General features: G+C 35.4%; 1 protein-coding gene across 1 annotated transcript in view; it reads left to right on the top strand.

Annotated features, from left to right (window-relative positions):
• MALRD1 (MAM and LDL receptor class A domain containing 1) overlaps positions 1-22,138 on the top strand; it is a 222,189-nt gene that overhangs the window by 41,556 nt on the left and 158,495 nt on the right. Inside the window, exons 11-17 of the mRNA XM_061997419.1 lie at positions 895-1,004; positions 5,969-6,136; positions 7,178-7,298; positions 17,514-17,666; positions 17,815-17,920; positions 19,635-20,002; positions 21,108-21,520. Of these exons, the coding sequence (XP_061853403.1) occupies positions 895-1,004; positions 5,969-6,136; positions 7,178-7,298; positions 17,514-17,666; positions 17,815-17,920; positions 19,635-20,002; positions 21,108-21,520 (1,439 nt within the window). The remainder of the gene's footprint in view (positions 1-894; positions 1,005-5,968; positions 6,137-7,177; positions 7,299-17,513; positions 17,667-17,814; positions 17,921-19,634; positions 20,003-21,107; positions 21,521-22,138) is intronic.

Below are 22,138 nucleotides of genomic sequence, written 5' to 3'. Positions count from 1 at the left end.
AAACACATCTGCTGTAGTTCAAATCCAAAGGCCGTTCGTTTGCCAGAGCTCAGATTAGATCTTTAATTAAGCTTTCATCCCCACTAGCACAGACAACAATGTCAAGTCTGTGGACCCCATGAGAAAATATAGCTTCTTCCATTGGCTCCCGTGGTCTGCAACATTGTTAGCATGCTTAAAACTGGCTGGGCTGTGCTGAAATGGAATACTGTACCCTAAAGGAAATTATTTTTACTTTAAAAAGTCTGTTTGAAACATTTAAGCCAATTAAAATGTGTCCTTTAGGGATTTCAGTTGAGATCTATGCTGCTTGATCTTCAGGATGCTCAATGTTGTTACTTCTGCTGTCTTTCTCCCCAACCTGTGCAGAGACCAGACAAGTGCTGTGCGAAAGCGATGGGAAGAGGTTGTAGTGTTTGGAGGATGAAGATCTTGAGATTTTTCACTGAAGAGGATAGATAAAAAATATATTTAGAGGTCTGCACAGTAAAGTCCTCATAGAAACAACATCTGAACCCCCTTTGGAGGACTGTATTTACTTCCCTGGGTTTAAATCCTTTCAGACTAAACTTAGCAACTTAGCAACAGCTGCTAAATATCATTTTTTTCCTTCTCCCACTTTTCTCATCTTTGGACACAGCCATGTTAATTTTACTGCAGAGGAAAAAGCCAGTTCTATTTTGTCTTTGCCTAAGCAGACACTGATGGTCACAGTCTATTACAAGACTCCCTCCTCATTATCCACAGAGACTGAACCGACAGAATGCTCTTTCATTTGTTTACATTTGTGAATAAGCTTTATGTGTCTCACAGACCACAGTTACTTCTCTGAGGTAGATATTTGCCATTGCAGCATGACACATTTATCATATTTCATTGTTTTCTTGTTTACAGGAGCATTTATTTATTTCAGTGGATCGCATCAGATGAACACAAAGATGACCATGTCTCATTTGGGGAGCCCTTTCCTTGTCAAGCTCTCCCATGGACCCTTCTGCTGTCAGGTAATGGTTTGATATTAACTGTTTTCACCTTTGTAAGCTATCTCTCACTTGATACACAGATACAGTGTTCTTCATGCTGTAAGTGTGGCTGCTGAAAAAGTGGCTCCAGTCCAATACCAGTGGAATGTGTTACAGACTGGCATTTTGGGAGGAGGGAGATGCAGCAGTCTTTTTACTGCTTTGTTGCCATATTTTCATCTCTGATTATTATTCTTCCTAAATCATCCACCAGGTGACCCAGATTTAAGGCATTGCTTCTTATTTTTGTATGCTATGACAAACCTAACTGGACAAACAGTATCAGGGCCAAATCAACCTATAGTCAAAGCAACCTACCCTTTGAGAAAAGGCTGGAAAAGAGTCATGGTGTTGTCTGTAGGCAGGAAAAACTCACACATTCAATATCCTATAATAGGAGACCTGTAGTTTGAAGTTGCTATATAGATTAACTATGTTGGTGTGACTGCAGAGAATAAGTTACCATACTTCAGACACGCATTAATTGATCATTTGCAGAGGATGTTTGTTAAGTTGATCAGTGCCATGCTTGAGGTTTTACCTTGAAATTCTTTTTACCTTGAAATGTCTTGTGGCTCTGCAAAGGAATGCAAAATCACTCAGGATGGTGGTTGATTTGAGAAACTAGAAAGCTACCTGGAAACAATGGGTCAAAGGGCTAAAAAATCCAAAGTCTTAGATGAAAAATGAAAATACAGTTTTGTAACTAAAATAGTTGAATTTTTTTAGAAGTCTATTTTTAAAACAGGTCTTGCAGAAGTAGATTAAGTATATATAATTGTATTGTTGAAGAAATATATATGCAGGACTTGATCTAGGTTGACCTGCTTCTGCAGGGGTTTTGGACTAGATGATCCCTAAAGGTCCCTTCCAACCCCTACCATTCTGTGATTCTATGCATTTTTGTTTATCCTTTTGGCCACTGCCTGAAGTGAATAGATACTGTACAGTTTTATGAGTATTTTTCTCCTTTTTTTGGACACTTTTTGTTTTCAATTCTGTAACTTTTAAAAGCTTATGGTACATTAGGCAGAAACTAAGTTGAGTAGTTACAATGTTATGGTTTTTTTGCTACTGCATAATGCTTCTTGATTTAAATAAGTCATGGAGAACAAAAGGAAAATTATGGAAAGCTTGCCAAAATGACTTTATTGGGTTCAGTGGAAAAAAAAAGGCTTTAGAGAAAGAAAATGAAGTTTAGATTGGTGACTCCTTTTTTCAGATTCAATTTAGAACAGGAATTGTAATTTCACTTTGGAGAACTTTAATTAGAATTTCAGATAATGTGTAGAGAAAATTCCCTTAGAAAGCCCAACAAATAGCAGCATTTATTCCAGTAGGTCCTATGCTTAGGTTTTTCTGGTGTAAGGGATCTGAAACAAGTGTTTTAGATAAACTTGTTCTACTTCAAACTCTAGCTGACTTGGACTATTGCCCATCAATGAGTTATCAGATCTCAGCTGGATAGTTGCAACTTGCATCTCAGGAGTAGAAGCTTCTTAACTTGTTAACAGTGCCTTGCTATCATTCATTGCACTTTCTCGGTTCTTAATCTTCACATAGACTCATAGCAGTGCAAAGAATAAGAAATGAAATAGGTGCAGAATGAAATCAAGCAGAGTGCTGCTGCAGAGAACACAGGCAGCCTCACAGCATTCCATCAGAGCCACACGTTTCATTACTCCTGGGATACCAATGGCCTTTATATACACAGTACATTTTCCAGGCAGTTTCATGCCTCTTTTGTAGACTTTGATACTGGGTAGATAAGTACTTTTTGGGTTCGGATTGTTATCTTAGAACACCTTAAGGTGAACTATGTGAATTAATTAATCATTCTGGATAGATCTGTTGCAGAATTTGGTCTATATTAAAAAGAAATACAAATGTAACAGGGATATAGATGCATTTCACTAGTTCAAAGTCAGAAAATAAACCAGTTTTAATTTTGAGTATGTCCATATTGAAGGTATTTAAAGTTCCCAGATTCAATAAAAACTAGGAAAAGTTCTTATCCAGCTACTCATGTCTGAAGAGAGAGTTTTTGGAGACTAGAAGCCTGGTTTCTGTCACATTTTCCCTGCAAACTTTTATTTCTGGGAAAGAGCAAGGAGTGAGGATTGCTCATTAGGATGTGTATTGGTGTGTTATGCTCTCTGTGTGTAAATGTGAGATGTTGCCCTCTGTTAGATGTCCCACTCAGAGGACAAAAGGATCTACATAAAGAGATCTATGTTTATTAATAGCTTTAGGAGTTCTTTGGCTCCAGTTGTTTGGTTTTTTGATTGAAAAAAAAAAGGAAAAATAAAGGAATGAAAGAAAATTAGACTTGAAGGACAGCAGTTTTATATTGTCCCTTATGGGCTGATGAAGCTTAGAAGTAACTTTTTTCCTGCAACATCTTGTAGCTGAGTCTTTCTGTAGATGTCAGCTAAGAAACATCTTTATCTCAAGTTTTTGGAGACGTAAAAGCAAATTTCTAGTCCTAGCTCTCTGTTTATGGCTCTTTAATGGACACAGTACTCATTGTGAAGTAGAACATGTAGACATAGAGAGGGAGGATAACTTTTTTCCTTACATAATGAAAACACTTTTTTGTTTTCAATTTGTTTGATAAACATACACCTTACATCTAGATTGTTTAGGGTGTAGTTCTTCCAACTTCTCATTTTGAAGTGTCTGTATATTTGCTTCTTTGTATTCCTTAATCTTTCTGGTAGGGAAAAAAAGTTACATGAAAGCATTTCAGTTTATTAATGTATCTTGAGATTATTTTATATAATACATAATTTTCCTGCGTTATGGGTAACTGAGAAACCACTAACCATGAATCCAGAAGATATTAAAAAGTAACAGTAGACTCTAACAAGAATATTTTCTAACACTGCTCTATCTTGTGCTACGCAACAAAAGCAAAAAGAAACACTCCCTTCTTATATAGCTAATGTTGTTCCTTTGGTGTATTTGACAATTGTATGGATTAAATTCAGGGCTGGAAGGGAAAGGCAGTGAATCCATGAGCATGATGATTTTCAGGTTAGTCAATGATTTGAATACAAGGAGTTCACAAATTCATCAATCCTCTCCTTCAACTTCCTTGGCATACTAAGCAACTACAGCTTTAAAAGGGACCTTAATGTAACAATTTATTGAAGAAAAGACTCCTCTCAGCCTGATTATCCTTAAAATGCTACTTAAAAAAGCTTCCTGTAAAAAGGAAATATAAAAAAGACCTCTTGGGGATAAACAAGGCAGAGAGGTGTGGAAGGGGACATTGTTGGTGATACAGCTGGAGAAATACACACAGAAGGAGCTGACAAGGTATGGCTGTGAGAGCTCTGCAGCTGTTGGTTAGCCCATGCTGGGACAGGGACACTCTGTAAGGCACTGAGGCTGTGGAAGTCACATGTTGGGGTGGTGACAGCACAGATGGACACTCACCTGATAAAACCTTGAGCTGAAGCAGGGGAATAAGAACAAGAAGCAATAAGCAGAGAAGGGAAACCAGAAGGAAAATCAGTACTTAAATGCCCAACCTTCTGCTCCACTTTGTTTTGCACTGGCCTGAGGGAGGAAAGGTGTTTGCTCAGGTTTACATTTAAATGTTTGTTTTCTGTTTTCTTTTTTCTCAGTAGCCCAACCAGTGATCATAATTTTGCATTAATTCACTGCACCTGAAATTAAGTAAACATGACACTGCTACCCTAAGGCTGCTTTGCCCGTTACAGTCCCTAATACAATGCTTTTCCATGACCTGTACAGTCTATTGTGTCAGCTATCTTGATCAAATAAAAGACTTTAATTGTCTCATGTCTAACAGAAAGCTGGCTAACACATGCATCTGTGTCTGTCCTGAGGCTAAAGATGAATTTTCTTGTATTTGTTATCGTCTTGTAAAAAGTTACATAAGCTTCATTTGACTGTTTTAATGCAACATGGTCTGTATTCTTTAACTCTGTTTAACTTTATCTCTTTGGTGTGATGATTCATGATTCACAATGTAAGCTCATATGAAGATGACAGAAAAATGGGAGGAAAGAGCTATTTTTGCATCTTTTGTTACCTTCACAAATGTTAATCAAGGCTCTTGCTTGATAAGGCTCTTGTTTGAGGAGACCAGTAGATTGCTTTAAACATCTGTCTCCAGATAATTTTAGTTTGTGTTGCCTGTGGAAATAAAGGATGATAAATTTTTTCTCATATAGGTATCTCAAATGTTGCACTTCTGAGATGAACATATTTACAAAGATGTCCTCTGGTCAGCATTTTTGAAGAAAAATCATCTTTGAGAATTTGCAAAGCCCTTACAAACTAAAAAGAGCTAAGGGAGGTCAAAACAGTTGATCTGCATCAATTCATAGAATCATAGAATGGTGGGGATTGGAAATGGCCTCTAAAGATCATCTACTCCAACCCCCCTACTTAAGCAGATTCACCTAGATCAGGTCGCACAGGAACACATCCAGGTAGGTTTTGAAAACTTCCAGGCAAGGAGCCTAATACCCTCCCTCGGCAGCCTGTGCCAGGGCTCCTTCACCTGAACAGGAGCTTTTCCTTATGTTCAAGTGAAGCTTTTTGCATTCCAGCTTTTGTCTATTACTCCTTGTCCTATCAATGCACACTACAGGAAAAAAAAGTGCTGTGGCATCCTCTTGACATTCTCTTTTAAATACTTGTAAGCATTACTGTAGTACCCCTCAGTCTCCTCTTCTCTAGATTGATTGATGTAAGTTTTAAAAGTTATTTTTACTTTCAATTATGATTTTATCTTGATAGGTAATACCTCCTTAGCCTCCCATAGTTTCATACATCTCTTTCTTTTATGTCAGGACTGTTTAGATTTGTCGTGTTATTCTGTGTTATAGTGTACATTCACGGGTTTGTACTGAATTTATTGCAGATTGACATGGTTTTTTGAAGTATTTCATTAAAAACTCTTTCAACAGGTAAGATTTTGGTGCTGGCTATCTCAGGGTTCCCAGCTTTCTGTCTTTAAAAGAACTGCATTGGATGGAAGTTTGGAAAAATTGCACGACATCTCAGGATTGCTTGAGATGCAGTGGACAACAGTGACTATACCTGTAGAAAGTGCAGCTGAAAACTTACCTTTTCAGGTAATTCAACATTACATTTATATTGCTCTCAAAAAGTTATTCTAATTTTGCCCTGAGGATTAATTTACTTCTATAATGAAATATAAAAAGAGAATTTCTGTTCTTCAGGGCTGAAAGAAAAAGGAATTCCATTCATCTCTTTCAATAGATATAGCTATTAACCTCACCACTGTTTTAGTATTATATGCATTAGAATCTAATTGTGATAAACAATCAGTAGCAACAGCACAGTAGTTTTTAAAACATGAACTTCCTATGAAGAGTGCAGACCAGAGTGAGGCACTAATTATGTTGGCTAAAAGTAGAAGTACAGCTACTTCAACTTGCAGCGTTGATCACAGAAGCAATTGCCAGGTTTTGAGTTTAATTTCATTTTCACATCATCTCAGGCTGCTACACCTCACTAAAACTAAAGGTATTAGGTGATTCAGAGACTCAAATGTAAGAATTCAGCAAATCAAAATTCCAATTTTGGTCTTTTCATTTTATGTCTCACCTATTAAACAGTCTGAAAGAAAGGGTGCTCGTTTCTAATTACTGGTAAATTATGACTGAACTTCATTTTACAGTCTCCTGAATATTTCCTTGTATCTACAAATGCATCATTACAGTGCCTACAGCTACTGCATCGCATGTTGTTGTCCTCAACAGGCATCATGTAGATGAACACAATTAAATGGATATAAAGCATTCTATTTGGTAACCTTGAATAGCTCATTTAAAAAGACGTTTCACTTTTAAAGGTTTCATCAAGAAGAAAATTCGTTCAAGTGTTGATAACTTTTATCAGCTTAGATTGAAGCAAGGTCATCTGAGTTGCAGAACTTTCCAGAACTAAAGGTGGTTATGTCTTTGACAGTTGAGTACATTTTTCGCTAATCTTGATCTAATCTCAACCATGGTTTTTACTGACTGACAATTGAAATTGGTCATAGACAGTTTTTTTGTTCCTGTGCAGATGTAGTAAATGATAAATGCATATATAAATGTCTTTTTGTCCTGTCACCTTCCTTTAACGAGGTAACTTATTTAACTTTTCAGATTATTTTCCGAGCTACTATTCTAACAATGAATGCTACTGTTGCGGTTGATGACATCAGTATAACAAAGGAATGTGGAGTTGTGAATAAACCAGTTTCAGATGTCAGCCGAGAAAACAAAGGCAAGTTCTGTGGTTTTTCAATGCACTTTCCCCAGTGCCTGTTATACATAACTCTGATTTGACTGAGAACTTCCAGATTCCTTTAAGAAAGTAGGGGATAACCCGAGGAAAGTCCATGTGATATAATCAATGACACGCAATGAAGGCTCTCATCCTGTGTTACACACTAGCTACCAAAAGTAGTTTGCACTAGTTACTTGAACAGTAACAGAATTTTCAGATACCACTTGCCACATTTGTACTTGGATGCAGAGATTAGAAGCAAAGCATCTTCTCTCTTGCACTGAAGAGCAAATTCCACTGCGTTATCTTAAGGGCAGAAAGGTTTCTCCCATTGTTTTTGTCAAACAGCTAACACATAGCAAACCCCTACAAAACTTGCTTGTGTAACAGTGATGTAATATAGTTACATTATTATTACACAGATATTATTAAGACATTAAATTATTAATAGGGAAATAATGATGTAACCTGATGCCAGACCTTTGCTTCTGGTCCTCTTGTCTGTTAATGACTACTTTTCTAAAATGTCCTGGGCACATATGCAGTCAGTGATAATGCTGATGGGTTGTACCCAGCAGAGAGATGAATTTCTTCTTCATTGGAAAAAAATAAAGGCATAATAGAAAACTGCAGTGTTGTGGCTTTAAGATTTCTCTAATCCTTATATATAGTCTGATTTGATAGTAGCTAAGTAGGTGAAGAAAAACTAATTTGCTTTAATTGTTTTTCCTACAACTTCCCTATTCACACATCAGTTACAAAGATATATTTGGAACAGAGTAGGGTTTTTATTCCTGAAAAGAAATCCAAAACCAAAAAAAACCCCCTCTGCATGGATAAAAATATGAGTGTTTAAAATACTTAAGTTAAACAAAAAAGATGAACAGTTTCTTGTCATTCCTTTCACTTGTTCTCTTTCCAGAAATCTATGGAAATAAAACCAATGGTCCTCGGCTTTTTGTTTTTGTAGTCATTGAAATTTGGGGTGTTCTCTAATATGTAAATTGAGGTGAAATCTACTAGTGTTACAAATCAAACTTTTAGATTCGTAGAACTTTTTCATTGTGAGCTGAATGAAGAGAATTCACCAGAACAGCATAAAGCCTTTGTGAAAGACGTGCTCCTGACTGCAGGGGAAAGAGTAGGCTGCTGTATACAGCACTTCACCTCTGTGCTGGAGCCTGACCATGTAATTAAGGGATTTTTTTCCCACAAAAGTTTGAATATTCTGGAGAACAATGTGTAGTTTAAGAGTATTAGACATTAATACCAGCTGTGTTTCTTAGTAGTTGTGATATAATCTAGTTCAGATCATAGGTGATGCTATGCTGAGTATCCTACTATACCCAAAGATAATAAAAAGCATTTTTATGATTTTATATGTACATATGATTCTACTTATATTTTCTTTTCTGATTTTTAAGGAGAAGCAGAATTTGCAGATGCTAGTTTGTCATCTTTTTATTGCCCCCTGGGACTTTTTTCATGTGGAGATGGACAATGTATTTCATCTGACAAAGTTTGTGACTTTACACCCGACTGTTCAAATAGCCATGATGAAGCTGAGTGCTGTAAGTGAAAACTCAAACACCTAGGTTTTAGTCTCCCGTGACTATATTTGCTTTTCATCTCTGCCAGACTTTCATGACTTCATAAATGTTGTAATTTGAATAGAAGTAAAAGCTCTTGAGAAACAGTTACTTCATTTTCATCCTGTTCTGAATTATTCTGCTTTTATTTTCTGTAGCAAATACTTCCTCTTAACATTAAACCAGAAGAATGATCTTTGTTTAATCGTTCAGTAGAAAGTGTTGCTTACAATGACAGTAGTTTATTTTATAGTTATTTAGCATCTTAAGATGCTAAATGTCTTAGGATGCTAAATATCAGGGACAGTGTTTCATTGAATAAAATCTTAATCTGTAAGATATTGGAAGTTGATTCAGGAAGCCATTGTAAAATAAACCCAGCAGAACTTGTGCAGACACTTTTACACATATCCTCTCACATATACAGAATTATTTAAAAAAAGGATGAGGAAAATACATTACATCTGTACAAATTTGGAAAAACTGTGGCAGCACTGTGTGAGATGCCCCTTCTTAAGGGACAGAGGGTGCTGCAATTAGACCTGAGAAACAGTGAGATAGGAAACATGCAAAATACAGTGATCACAGACTCACATTTGAATTTTATGTTTTATATACTTAATTTTGATGTGAAAATATCACAGTTGCTCTGGTAAATAAAGCATGTGTGCAGAGACATAGTCTTAGTTATACTTAGGCTGTGTCAACATCCTTTATTCGGGTATGCTGTGACTTCTGTCTGGGCTAATGTGCCTGGGTTTTCTCTGCATGGAAATTAACACATGGGAAAGTAGAGGGAGGTGATGCATCTCAGAGTACCTCTTCATTGTTACAGTTAAGAGGGAGCTTGGAAGAGTTTCATGGCCTCTGATATTTAGCTTTGAAGGTATTTTTCACTTATACAATTACCTGCTCTGCATAAGAAGTCATAGTTATATCTTCCATCTGTGAGAAGTAGTCTCTTGCTTGTGCACTGAATTATCAACTATGCTATAAAAGTCGTGATGAATTTTCAAAGGGAGTTGCCACGAGCAATATTTGTTTCTCAAATAGAGGATGCTGCTTTCCAGCATTCTGACTAATAACAGAAATATTGTAGACAAGATCTTAATAGTATTTTCTGACTATGATGTGTTACGTACCATGAACAACAACATCCTTCACAAGTAGTAACATAAAATGCAATCTATGTTTATAGTTTTTATTGGGAAATTGGGAAGTGTTGCTCAGAGAAACAAAAATCTATTCAACTTAGCAAATAAAAGAAGTAATTAGAGCTCCTATTTACATTAATGCAATCTTTCTTGGCGGTGTCCAGTATTTTAGCTTTTTAGAAAGAGTTGTATCCAAGATACAGTTAGGAAACTACATTCTGTTTTAATAGATAAAGAATTAGCTAAACCCAGAAATAGCTTTTAAATATTCACTGGCCAGAACATCTTTCTTCTCGTGGGCCAGTGAAAATTGGGAAAAACTTCTGCTGTTACTATAGAATAGTTGAGCTTGGAAGTGATCTCTGAAGGTCATTAAGTTAAACTCTCCTCTCCAAAGCAGGATACCTAGGACCTTACATAGTTGGGTTCTGATTATCTCTGAGGATGGAGACTACACAGCTGCTCAGGGCAACCTGTTCAATCACCCTTACCATATAACAGCAAAAAGTGCCTTTTGCTTCTGCTCATTTCACTGGGTGCTGCTGAGAAGAGTTTTTTACTTCTTTTCTCCCTCTCTGCCCAGGTTACTCATATTGAAACTCTCATTACACTCTCATTTTATTTACTTCATGGTTTTTATACTCTTTTTCAAGATGTGCTTACACATACTGTGCATTGTTGAGTTATGATAGTCTGGATTGCTCTCTTATTCTATTTCTTCAACTCAGGCACAGGCATTTTGCTTCCAAATAAAAAGTTTAATTAAAAACATTCTCCATTTTGCTACATGCATTATCTCTTCCACTACTCTAGGATTACATTTAACTGGTAGCTTTTAGTCAAGAAAATGAAAATCTACTGTTTCCACTTAAAATATGGTAATTTACACTTTAAAACACTCTTCCTTTTAGCTATTCAACCTGCATTTGCATTTCAATATTATACCTAAAAGTGAAGACAAATGTCCAGTTCTATGTAGAACCAGTCCTAGATTATCTTTCTTCACAAGCTTCCTATATGGCAATTGATTTTCTCTTTCTTTTTCTCTTTGATTATACCGAAGTCTTACCTTCCCCAGATGATACATTAACAATACCAGGGTAAAGGTTAAACTATGGAGCCATTAAAAGATTTTTTTTTGTGGTGATCTTTGCTCTAAATATATTGCTTACTTAAAAATCATTGTTGTACTGCAGAGTTGGCTCAGTGTGTGTGAGCATTGTGGCTTGTAATGTGGGAAGCAGAGCTTAGGTACACAAATGTCTCTGCAAATAGTTTGGCAAGTTAATGGTATCCAAGCAATAAACTTGCCTTTCAGCATGTTAGTCTGGTAGTCTTCTGCACTAGAATAGCCCTTATAGTCTCAAATGGTATGTCATCATCCTTATGCTTCTGTAGTGTAGCAATATTTTCTACATTTTGTTATGTACCTTGAAATTCCATGCAAACTATTCATTTTTTCTCAATCACTTTCCCTAATTTATTAACTTGGCTAAGCACAGATGTTTTGTTGTCTTTATCACCTACAACTATGTTATTTCTTTCATCAATATTAACTTTTTTCCATGATGTTCCATCTGTTGATGATTGTAAATATAAGCAATGCAACGTTGTATTTTTTCTCTTGATATTAGAACCAGGCAAGGATATTATGTGGAAATAAAACATCTTTTGAAATATTTTTCATTTAAACCTTTCTGTCTTGAATTCCAGCAAGATGATTTCCTTAGATGCTTGGGTCCACCAAGTCCACTGAACAAGCAGGATCTCCATGCAATTTTCTCCTCTCACAGCATCAGTCCTTGAGTTATTTCTTGATTATCATTCTGTCTCAAATGAGTTATTTTTTCTGTCAGTACTTGAATTATTCAGTTGGAGATCTCCACTTCTCAGACTGTCTTACCTCAGTGTAGTTTCTGACCTCCCAGTTCTTGCGCAAAACTCCATTTGTTATTTCTCTTCATACAGAAAACTCTCAGTGAATTTGTTTGAGTCACTTTGGTCTTAGAACCATATGCATATTCCTGACACTGAGACCTGATAAGAATATTTTTCCAGGTTTCTAGTTGCATTTTACAAAAATACACACCCTGGACTGGAGAAATAATTCAAATTTATTCTGATTAGTTGAGAAAAGTAAAAAAAAATAAATTAAAAGTAAATACATAAAGGAAAGTTATTAAATGTTCTTTCTTGAGTGCCACACTCCTGACTATTAGCTCATAGCTTTCCTTTAATAGATGAAGAATTTACTATGGATATAAAGCTATTATAAATTACTTCCATGCATTAAAGTGGAAGAGAAAAGTGACTTTTTTAAGCTGCAGATTTGCAGCAGTGACCTAACATAGTTGTCACATTATGTGTTTGTGCTCTGGAAGATTAATGTAGAGTATAATTTCTGAAGTCTACTTCCTATGCATTCAGTAGAGTCTAAATTCTCATTTCTTCAACCTAAGAATGATTGTGATAGAATAGGGAAAAAGATCACATTAAGATCAGATGAATGTATTCCTGGTATTCTCTCTAACCTTTGGCTCTTCATCCATTATGCTCTTTTTTTGTTTTATTCTCTGTTTACTTATAGTGTGGATTATCAGGAATAATGATATGGGTTTATACATAAAATAAATATGAAATCATCTACATTTGGATAAAAATATAACATATATGCATAATATCGTTTTATACTTATCTTTGTAAATTAAACATGCATGTAATAGTTATTATTTTGATGATGTACAATCTAGGGCAGCATATGCTAAGCCTAGTCTGAAACTAAGTAATTCATAAACTGGACATAATCTGTATATTACTACACAGTGTTATCTAACTCAACTTGACTTAGAAGGCAAAGAGAATGATGCATGTGTTATTCCTTTAAAAGCTATTTTTGTGGCACAATCATTTAAGAGTTATAACATTATTGTGTTTGTGCTATGTGTTTAACAATTCATAACATTATTGATTGTCCAAGAAAAATTTCCTTAGTGTTATGTGAAAAAATTCTCATATAACCCATTACTAATCTTACCAAAGCATGAAACTTCTGCCATGATTAAATGCAACTTTTCCAAAATCTCTCTTTTATAGTCAAAATCTTGAATGCCAAAATGTCTATCTCATTAAAGGTGAGGTGAGGAACAAAACCAGCTCCAAAGGATGGGCTTAAGTTCAAGAAGTGATAAGATTGTCAGTTTGTAAATTGGAGAAGGGACCTAAGACTCAAAGTGAATAAAAAGCTGCATTAGGATCATTTGTGGAAGTCAAATGGGGAAGGGATGGGATCAAAATGCTGTGTGCTGACAGGAAACCACCCTGGGGTGTGACTAAGGAGTGGATGCAATGGCTGCGGTACTTGAGCTTGCTAGTATGGGAGAGAAGTAATCAGGTGCCTGGTGGAAACTAGGGCAGGAAGGACCCAAACTGCTGTGGAGGAAGGATTAAGATCAGCTGATCAAAGAGACACTGATACAGTGTCTAGAGAGAACAATAGTGAAAGATTAAATGTTTGGTAAGAGAAAATAAAACAAGGAGAGAATGTAAATGAAAAATATGAATGTGGAGAAGTGATGCTTTGGGAGGGATTAGTATAAAGTGCAGCAGCAAGTGGCAGAGAATGGAGACCATGTGAGAAAAGCTGGAGCATCTGTCTGGGGAACTGAGGAAAAGTACTGAGGATTTACAGCTTTCCAGAGAGACTGGGACTGAGATAGGGAACTTAGAGAAGAGTAGTTGGGGAATAGATAAAAGGAGAAATGTGCAGTGTAAAGGAAGAGCTTTGACGAAGGAGCAATGGTGTTTTTCTGCCAGAGACCATATACACTTTCTGAATATCTGTAGAACTCAGAATCTAACTTGTCTGCTCTGTCAGCAAATGTATATGTTATATTTTTGGGCAAAAAGTATCTCATAATTATATAGTTCCTCCTATCTAGTTGCTATCAAATTATACACTGTGACAACAAATATTGTGTAACTTTCAGCAGCAGAGAACATGACAGGTGACAACATGGCCTGAATAATGATCATCTGCTCTTATTTTTTGTTTAGTTTGATAAAAACAGGAGCTTTTCCCTTTAGTTATACAGAAGGAATACTCCAACGAATGTAGAAAGCCAAGCACTTGGCTGTTAAAGAATATATGAACTTCTCTTATTAAATTTCACCTGGATCTGAGAATCCAACACCCTTAATCACCTGATTATGATGTTGTTTAAGAAATTTAATTCTCTTCAGATTTCATTAATGTTTTTGAAAGGAGGATTTAGACCTAATTTGCTGTATTTCCAATAAAAAAGTCAATCAAATGTGATTTGATTATTTTGGATTACTTTATTATTATAGAACTGTTTCTCATATTAATGCACAGTAATCACTCACATTCAGAACCTGAAAAGCATTTGCAAATGACAGTACCGTATGAACTGAGAGGTTTCTAGAAAATGTCAGATTTAATAAACCAATGTTTTTGAATGCTATTTCATTTTAAACTGCTGTTAGGAAACTGCCTTTAGTTAGATGATTGCATATCTATCTCACTGCACAGAATGGACTGCCATCAAAATCAGTGTTGTGGAGTGAAGTGTATTTTCATATTATTTGGAAAATGAAATTGTAACAATTACAAATGACAGTAGAGTTATTTTTTTGTGGGCAATATTTAGGTTAGATGCAGAGTTGATTAGAATGTATGTACACATACAGAATTTTATATTCCTTGTATAAATATTTCAGTCTTTCCAAGTCCTAGAGCCAGTTAGTGTTAGGAGAAATACAGTGAAGTTGGATTACTAAAAATGTAGGTGAATAAATCAGTAGATTTATTTATAACAAAATAAACATAAATTTATTTATAGAAAAATCTTTTCCCTCTGCATATTTTGCCTGTCTTGCATGGAAAACTCTTCCTTGTTTCACAGGAGATGTAAATATATGTGTAATGTACAAGTCATGTTTACCTGTTATTAAAAAGCCCACACAACTAAAATCACAAGTAGACCTGTTGCAATTTCATGGCTATTGAAACGGATTTCCCAACAGAAATTGGCAAAAAAAAATGTTCTAGAATGCTTTGATTCTTGAAGCCATAGAGGAGACTACTATAGCTATCTGTCCTGAAGAATTTTTATATTTAACATATGATTTTATATATATATATGAGACTATCATCATGCAAATTAGGTTAGTGTTTAATTATTTACATTACTTGGATTTTTTGTCTTTTTTATCCAGTTAACATTGCTTATTATTGATATTGTACTTCTTATTTTTTTATTGACCACCAGTCATTTTCTTACTGTAGAAATTAGACCAGTGCACCTACAAAGTACAGTCTTATTTGAGTATGTATGTGTGATGACATTAGCAAATGGTAGTTGTGATTAAAAAGTAAATATGAGAAGGCAAATGTAGCACTTTTCAGAGTGTTTGTATTATAAAGGGTGCGAAAATAATTTATTAGGATGAGTAAGCCCAAGGTTAAATTGGTTTTGATTCTTAGATTTGAAGAGTGTCTTCTTTATGACATTTTGCTATTAGTTCCTAAATGTAATTATTGGCTAAAATAAATATAAAAAATTGCAATCTATTGGTGTATTAGATCTTTTTTAAATAGCTCTTAGGTAAAAGTTTCAAGCCAGCAACTATGATGTCTCTTCACCTGTTTTGATTCTTTTTTATGGTACATTCTGTGTAAACAGAGACAGAAGATTTTTGGGGGATGTAGAGATACTGATGAACTCGCAGTCTTGCAGAGATGCTCCCATCTGCTAACATTTGTTTTTAAATACCATTTACAACAGAACCTTTTCTTATATTCTTGTAAGACACAGCTCGCAGAGAAGCTGCACATTGGATTTGTAGAGTCCTTTGAATGAAGCTTCTCAAAACAGAAAAAGATAAAGCACCTTGCATAAGAGCCCAAAATCAGAAAGATATTTAGAATTTTGTGTAAGCAAGTCAGCTCAGAGAAGACTAAATCTGCTGAAGCTGTAAAGGCAGCTTTCTCCTAATATCAATTAAGCCAACTACCCTTAGATGCTATGCTCATGGTATCACTCTGGTTCCTTTGTGATTATTGAGGAAGCTAGTTAAAAAAGATGCTAAAAGAGGCAGTAGAGAAAAACATAACCATACAAGTGTCATGGATACTACTAGAAGTAAAAAATCATCAACCAAATAGCAAGCAATATCCAAATGAAAAAGGTAAAAAATGTGACAAATTTTGGTGAGTTGTGGCAAAATTTTTAGGATGACAAAAAAAGAATTAGCATTGCATTCCTCAAACATGAAAAGATAAAACCTATCAGTCTGTATGGTCACTTAATGGTTAGAGTGTAAAGAGACCATGTGAAGAAATAGAAGAAAAGAAAATTAAGGTATTAGGAGATAGGACAGATTGTGTATGTTCACTGTGAAAGAACTTACAAAAGTACCCAGGCAACAGCTGCTCTTTCTGGGTAATCTGTCAGAAACAGTAGTCTCAATCAAAGAGGTTGTGGGCCAAATAGGTAATTAAAGTGTTATTAAACATCAAGAACCAAGTGCATTTCACCTATACTGTACCAGCTCGGTTTATTCTTTTATCTTCTTTAGTCGTTAAATAGATCCTTTGATATATTGTTGAAGGTTTCAGGGTAATATCAATGTATTCATCCATGCTTAAACGAAATGTACAGACTGATGCATCCCTTCTTTTATAGTTTGTCTTTGTTACAAGTTACAAAGTGAAAAGCTTGGACTCAGACTTCACAGTTTTATCTTGTTTATTTGATTTGGTGTAACCACCTTTGTCCAACGTTTGTCAGATCTTTTATTGCTGTTCTCCTGGTAAGATGGGACAGTTTATAGAGCAAAAAAGCAAATCTGTGCTTTTAATTTAAGAATTAAGAATGCAGTTGTGAATATGTTTTCCAAATCTTTTTTTACTGTAGTAGTCTATGTTTCAGAGATTACTAATGTCATGTGTCTCATTAATGTCTGATATTTAACTTAATTCCTATTATAACTAGAGGGACGGTTTTGTTTTCATTAGTGTACATGCTGAGATTCAGGAAATAAAGGATTTGAATTCTGGCTCCCACATCAATTCCCTAAAAAGTCTTACAGAAGGTTTGTTACTGCTTTATGTGCTCACAATTCTCACATGAGGATTCTGAGGTCTTTTTTTCAGAGCTTCCTTGCCTGCTTTGAGTGCTTCAGCTGCAGTACCTTTAGAAGGAAGGACTTGTTTTACTGAATACATTGTATATAACAATGGCTTGTTTTTTTCCTGTGGAATAGTTGTTTTATCCAAGTGTTATAAAATAAATATCCCATGTTTTACTCTTCCTTCTCCTGCCCATTTCCTAGACTTCTTTCTGGAATCTTGGTGATGCATTAGAAAGATTTTATTCCCTTTTCACCCTGCAAAACTTGCTTAGTAATATTATGTACAAAGATGAAAGTAAAATGTCTCTCTCTTGCAGCTGCTGTATGTGACTTTGAAAGAGAGAGCTGTGGTTGGACTGAAACTGCAAATGCAGATGAATTTGACTGGGTAAGAAGTTCGAGCAGTGCTCTTGAACCTGCTTTTCAGAATCAAGCTCCTCCACGGGATCATACCTTCAACAAATCAGAAGGTAAAACAATCCATGCCCAAAAACAGAGAAGCAGAATAGATATGCCTGCTCTTTAATCATATTCTAAGTGGAAACCATGAATGCTTTAAAAAAAATTTCAGAAATGCTGTCTTTCTTCAGCCTGAAAATTGGTTTTCTGTTTTTATAGGTCATTTTATGTTCATTCTGAAAAAAAACAACAGCATTTCACAAGTAGCTCAGCTCCGAAGCCCAAAGTTCAAGCAAAGTGGATCAAATTGTACATTTTCCTTTTGGTATGAAATAGATTATATTCAAAATTAATGAATCATCTCACGTTGCTTCTCTTAGACTGAAATTGAGATCTTAGTTTGCCATACATACCTTCCTCTGCAGTATTTATTTATTGTTATTCTTTAACCATATAGTTTTCATTGTAAACAATATGCAGAAATAAGATGAAGCACTTGTAGAATGGAACTGAAACATGACATGACTTTGTTGTCAGATTTTGAGTAGAATTATATTAAAAGATTGTGTCTGCATATATAGAGAGAGATACTACAATCATTTTGCTAACATTTCTACTGTGGCTAAGTAAATTTGAAAATGATGGGTAATCCTTTTCAAGAACCTCTATTATGCCCTGATAAGGCCACATCTGAAGTCTTGTGTCCAGTTCTGGGGTTTCCACTTCAAGAGTGATAGAGGACTTCTGGAGACAGTCCAGTGGAAGACTACAAAGATTAGAAGATCAGAGCATCTCCTAATGGCTGTGAGACCTGGGGCTGTTTAGCCTGGAGGAGACAGAGGGGGGAACTTACCAAGACTTATATATACCTAAAGGGCAGGTGTTGAGAGGATGAGGACAGTCTTTTTTTCCAGGAGAATGAGGCGAGTGCCCAGTGTCAGGACAAGAGACAAAGGGCACAACCTGGAACACAGGAGGTTCCACTTGAACACAAGGAAGTGTTAGGGTAAGGGAACACTGGCACAGACTGCCCAAAGAGGGTGTGGAGTTTCCTTCTCTGGAGGTTTTCAAAACCCACTTGGATATGTTCCTGTGCAACCTGCTTTAGCAGAGGAGTTGTACTAGATAGATGATCTCTAGAGGTCCCTTCCAACCTCTACCTTTCTGTGTTTCTGTGAACAGGAAACCACCCCAAAATCCAGTAGCTACTTGAGTAATCTACAGTAGCCAAAATTAGATTGTATCATCTAAGTGAAAGCTTCAATGTAAGAAATGGAGCTTTGCTTCAAAACCTTTCTTTGTATGCACAGAAAAAGAGAAAACCCATGCAGTTATTGTCATGTCCTCAGTCTTTGTGCAATTTTTGCCTAAGAAGGACAGAAAAAGTGAACTATGATGACTTGTTTCCTGAGGTCAAAAGTGGTGCTACTGACTTTGATATTATTAAGTGAGGGTTTTTTTGAGTAATGTCAAACAAATTTGCCATAGGAAAAGGAAATGTCTTTTTTAGCAAAGAGTCAAAACTTGGAGTATAGATCTCAAGAATACAAGTTGTTGGTCTGTGCCCAGTTTTGTTGTATGATTGCTCACATTGTTGTGATTTTTAACTTTTGAGATCCTCTAAAAATGCTGTACAATGCAACATGTTAACAATAACAAACTTGGAAGGTGTACTTATGCAGTCCAGTGTGTAAGTACTCTGGTTTTCCTTCTTGAAACCTGTCAATTATCTAATGAATTAAATTTATAAAGAACATATAATTTATCTGAGTGAGCAGTGTTCATTGTTTAATGTGAAAGCAAATGTGTTCAGTTATGAGTCCTTAATAAAGTATTCTTCTCTCATAATCTTCAACTCTTGAAACTAGGCTCTCATATAGCTGCCTGTCCTACCATAATAGAGAAAGTGGTGAACTGGAAGTATGCACTGTGGACTTGCCATATTATACAGAGCTATGACAGGAAAGATACTGACCATTATATGTGGTGTGATCTATTCTCACTATTTGAACTCTTAACTCTTTTATTGATTATTTTAGGTATTACAATTATGGCCTGTTAGTTGGAGCAGCAGAAATGCAACTGCTTGTGGATGGACTAGAACAACCCACTGTCCTTTGGAGGATATATTACAATGAGGGAAATCAATGGTTGAAGGCAGTCATTCAGCTTGGGCGCCTCCCACATCCTTTCCAATTATCACTTGGTAAAATCAGTCTGGGTGTTTATGATGGCGTTTCAGCAATTGATGATGTTGCGTTTGAAAATTGTGCTCTTCCATCTCCAGCATTAAGTTGTGAAGGTCCTAATCATTTCTGGTGCAGAGACACAAAAGCATGTATTGACAGATTATTGCTCTGTGATCTTGTGGATAACTGTGGAGATGGATCAGATGAAGAAAACTGTAGTAAGTACTTTCTATTATGACTTGCTTTATATTTAACCAAAACTTACTTGCCAAATTTAACCTGGAGTTAAAAAGCACAGTACTGTTAACAGCTTATCACTGTCAGTGATGAGCTGCGAGTGAGGGTAAATAGAATTCCATCTCTTTTATCCAAATGAGTCATATTTCTTTAGCTTTTGTAAAACACAAGCATGCATTAGAAGTTTCTTTTAAAAGAGAGGATTCACAATCTACCAGTTGATTTGTGTTAACATTTTTTTTTCATTATACTGATGGGAGCACAGTAGAAGACATGTATGGCCTGAAAGTCATGTATGTCCTATGTCTTTTTATGACCTAAACTCTTATCTAGAAATAGAAATATCTGTCTGTTTTATAAACCATTTTGAAGTCTATAGTGAGAGAGCACTGTATGTCTTGAAGTTTTAAAAATCATTAAAAAAAACAACTTAATGGAAAAAAGAGCCTGTTATATTAGTCACTTTTTATGAAGGACAGATAGAAATATGAAATTCAAGCTCTCCACTACTGATATACATTTTATTTTTTTTTTACATTAGAAGTAATTGGCCTAATGAATATATTTTGCCCTGGTGCCAAATAATAAAGTTATAAATGCCTCTCTTGAATTTAGCTTTGATAAAGTTATCAGGCTACTATTGCTGAGGACAGTAAAAATGTAAAACACAGCACATTTTTAGGACTATTTCTGCCATGCAAATGTATATTAAGTCACTTGTTAAAGACACCTACAAGATTGTACGCAGTGGTTTATTTAATTAATCTCAATTTTAACTCCTTTACTGGGTTAAATTTCACATAAAGAACTTTGCATGCTTGAAATTTAAAAATGTATAAATTTAATAATATTAATAATAAAATGGTATTCACAATTATAAGAAAAATAAGATAATTAAACAAATTTTTCCTTTCCATTTTTTTTCAAGCAAGTGTATATAATTTTGAGAGCAGTTTTTATAAGGAGAAACAGATATGCTTCTTTCTATACATTAGAAAGAAATTACTGCAAAGAGAAAAAGATATTAAAGCATGATCACCTTTTGATAATGCTTTCACTTGACAATTGATTCCATTTACATTGCAGACCCTGATCTACAGTGTGACTTTGAAAATGGGATGTGCAATTGGGAGCAGACCATTGAGGATGACTTTGACTGGATCAGAATACAGGGTCCAACCCCCACGATTAATACAGGCCCATTAAAGGATCACACAATAGGGACAGCCAGGGGACACTACCTCTACATGGAATCTTCCAAGCCACAACAATTCCAAGATACAGCAGTTTTGCTTAGTCCTCTTTTCAACCCTTCTGTCAATGGAACCTGCATTTTCCGCTTTCATTATCATATGTTTGGAAAACAAGTTTACAAGCTGTCAGTCTTCCAGAGAGCTATGAGTAATACCAAGGGATGGCTATTATGGTACAAATTTGGAAATCAAGGAAACAGATGGATCAGACAGACCATTCGCATCAGCAGCTCTAAGCCTTTTCAGGTATGATCTTTCTAGGTTGCAAAGTGCTTCTTTGTTGCCTTGTAAAACACTGCGAGTATATAAATGACTGTGTAATCTCAAAGCTGTTTGAGCAAATTGGCTTTGAAATACACCTGTAGGGTTTTTGGGGAAATCTGTCTGATTTTTTTTATTATTTACTTTTCCCAAAAAAACCAAATTATTATAATGTTTTGAATAAGGATATAAGGTATTTAAAGTGGATGCTATTTTTGATTTTCAAGCATTTGGTGAAACAAACGTATCTGAATCTGCTACAGAACAGCTTGGTAAAGTTTTGATTTATTCATGAAAGAAGAACTATTAAAAGGATATCTTTTTCAGAGTCTTTTCCAAAGTTACATGACAATCTTCCATTATATAATGTAAAGAAACCCTATCAGCTCAAAATATTTTATTGCATGGCTAAGGCAACAGTCAAATATCATTTGTAGAGAAATGTGAATAATAGTGAGTTGCAGCTAAAAATCTTGGTTTGTTTGCTCATCTTTTGTGTAAGTTATTTATCTTTCACTGTTTGTGAGCTGTTTATTTTGATTGGGTTAATGAGCATACAGGATTACTAGAGGAGACATTAGTTCACTTGATGGCCAATTGGTA

The sequence above is a fragment of the Colius striatus genome, chromosome 5 (assembly GCF_028858725.1).
Source record: "Colius striatus isolate bColStr4 chromosome 5, bColStr4.1.hap1, whole genome shotgun sequence".
NCBI classification, from domain to species: domain Eukaryota; kingdom Metazoa; phylum Chordata; class Aves; order Coliiformes; family Coliidae; genus Colius; species Colius striatus.
The sequence above is the reverse complement of the archived record's forward strand: the minus strand, read 5'-3'. Positions and strand labels throughout refer to the sequence as shown.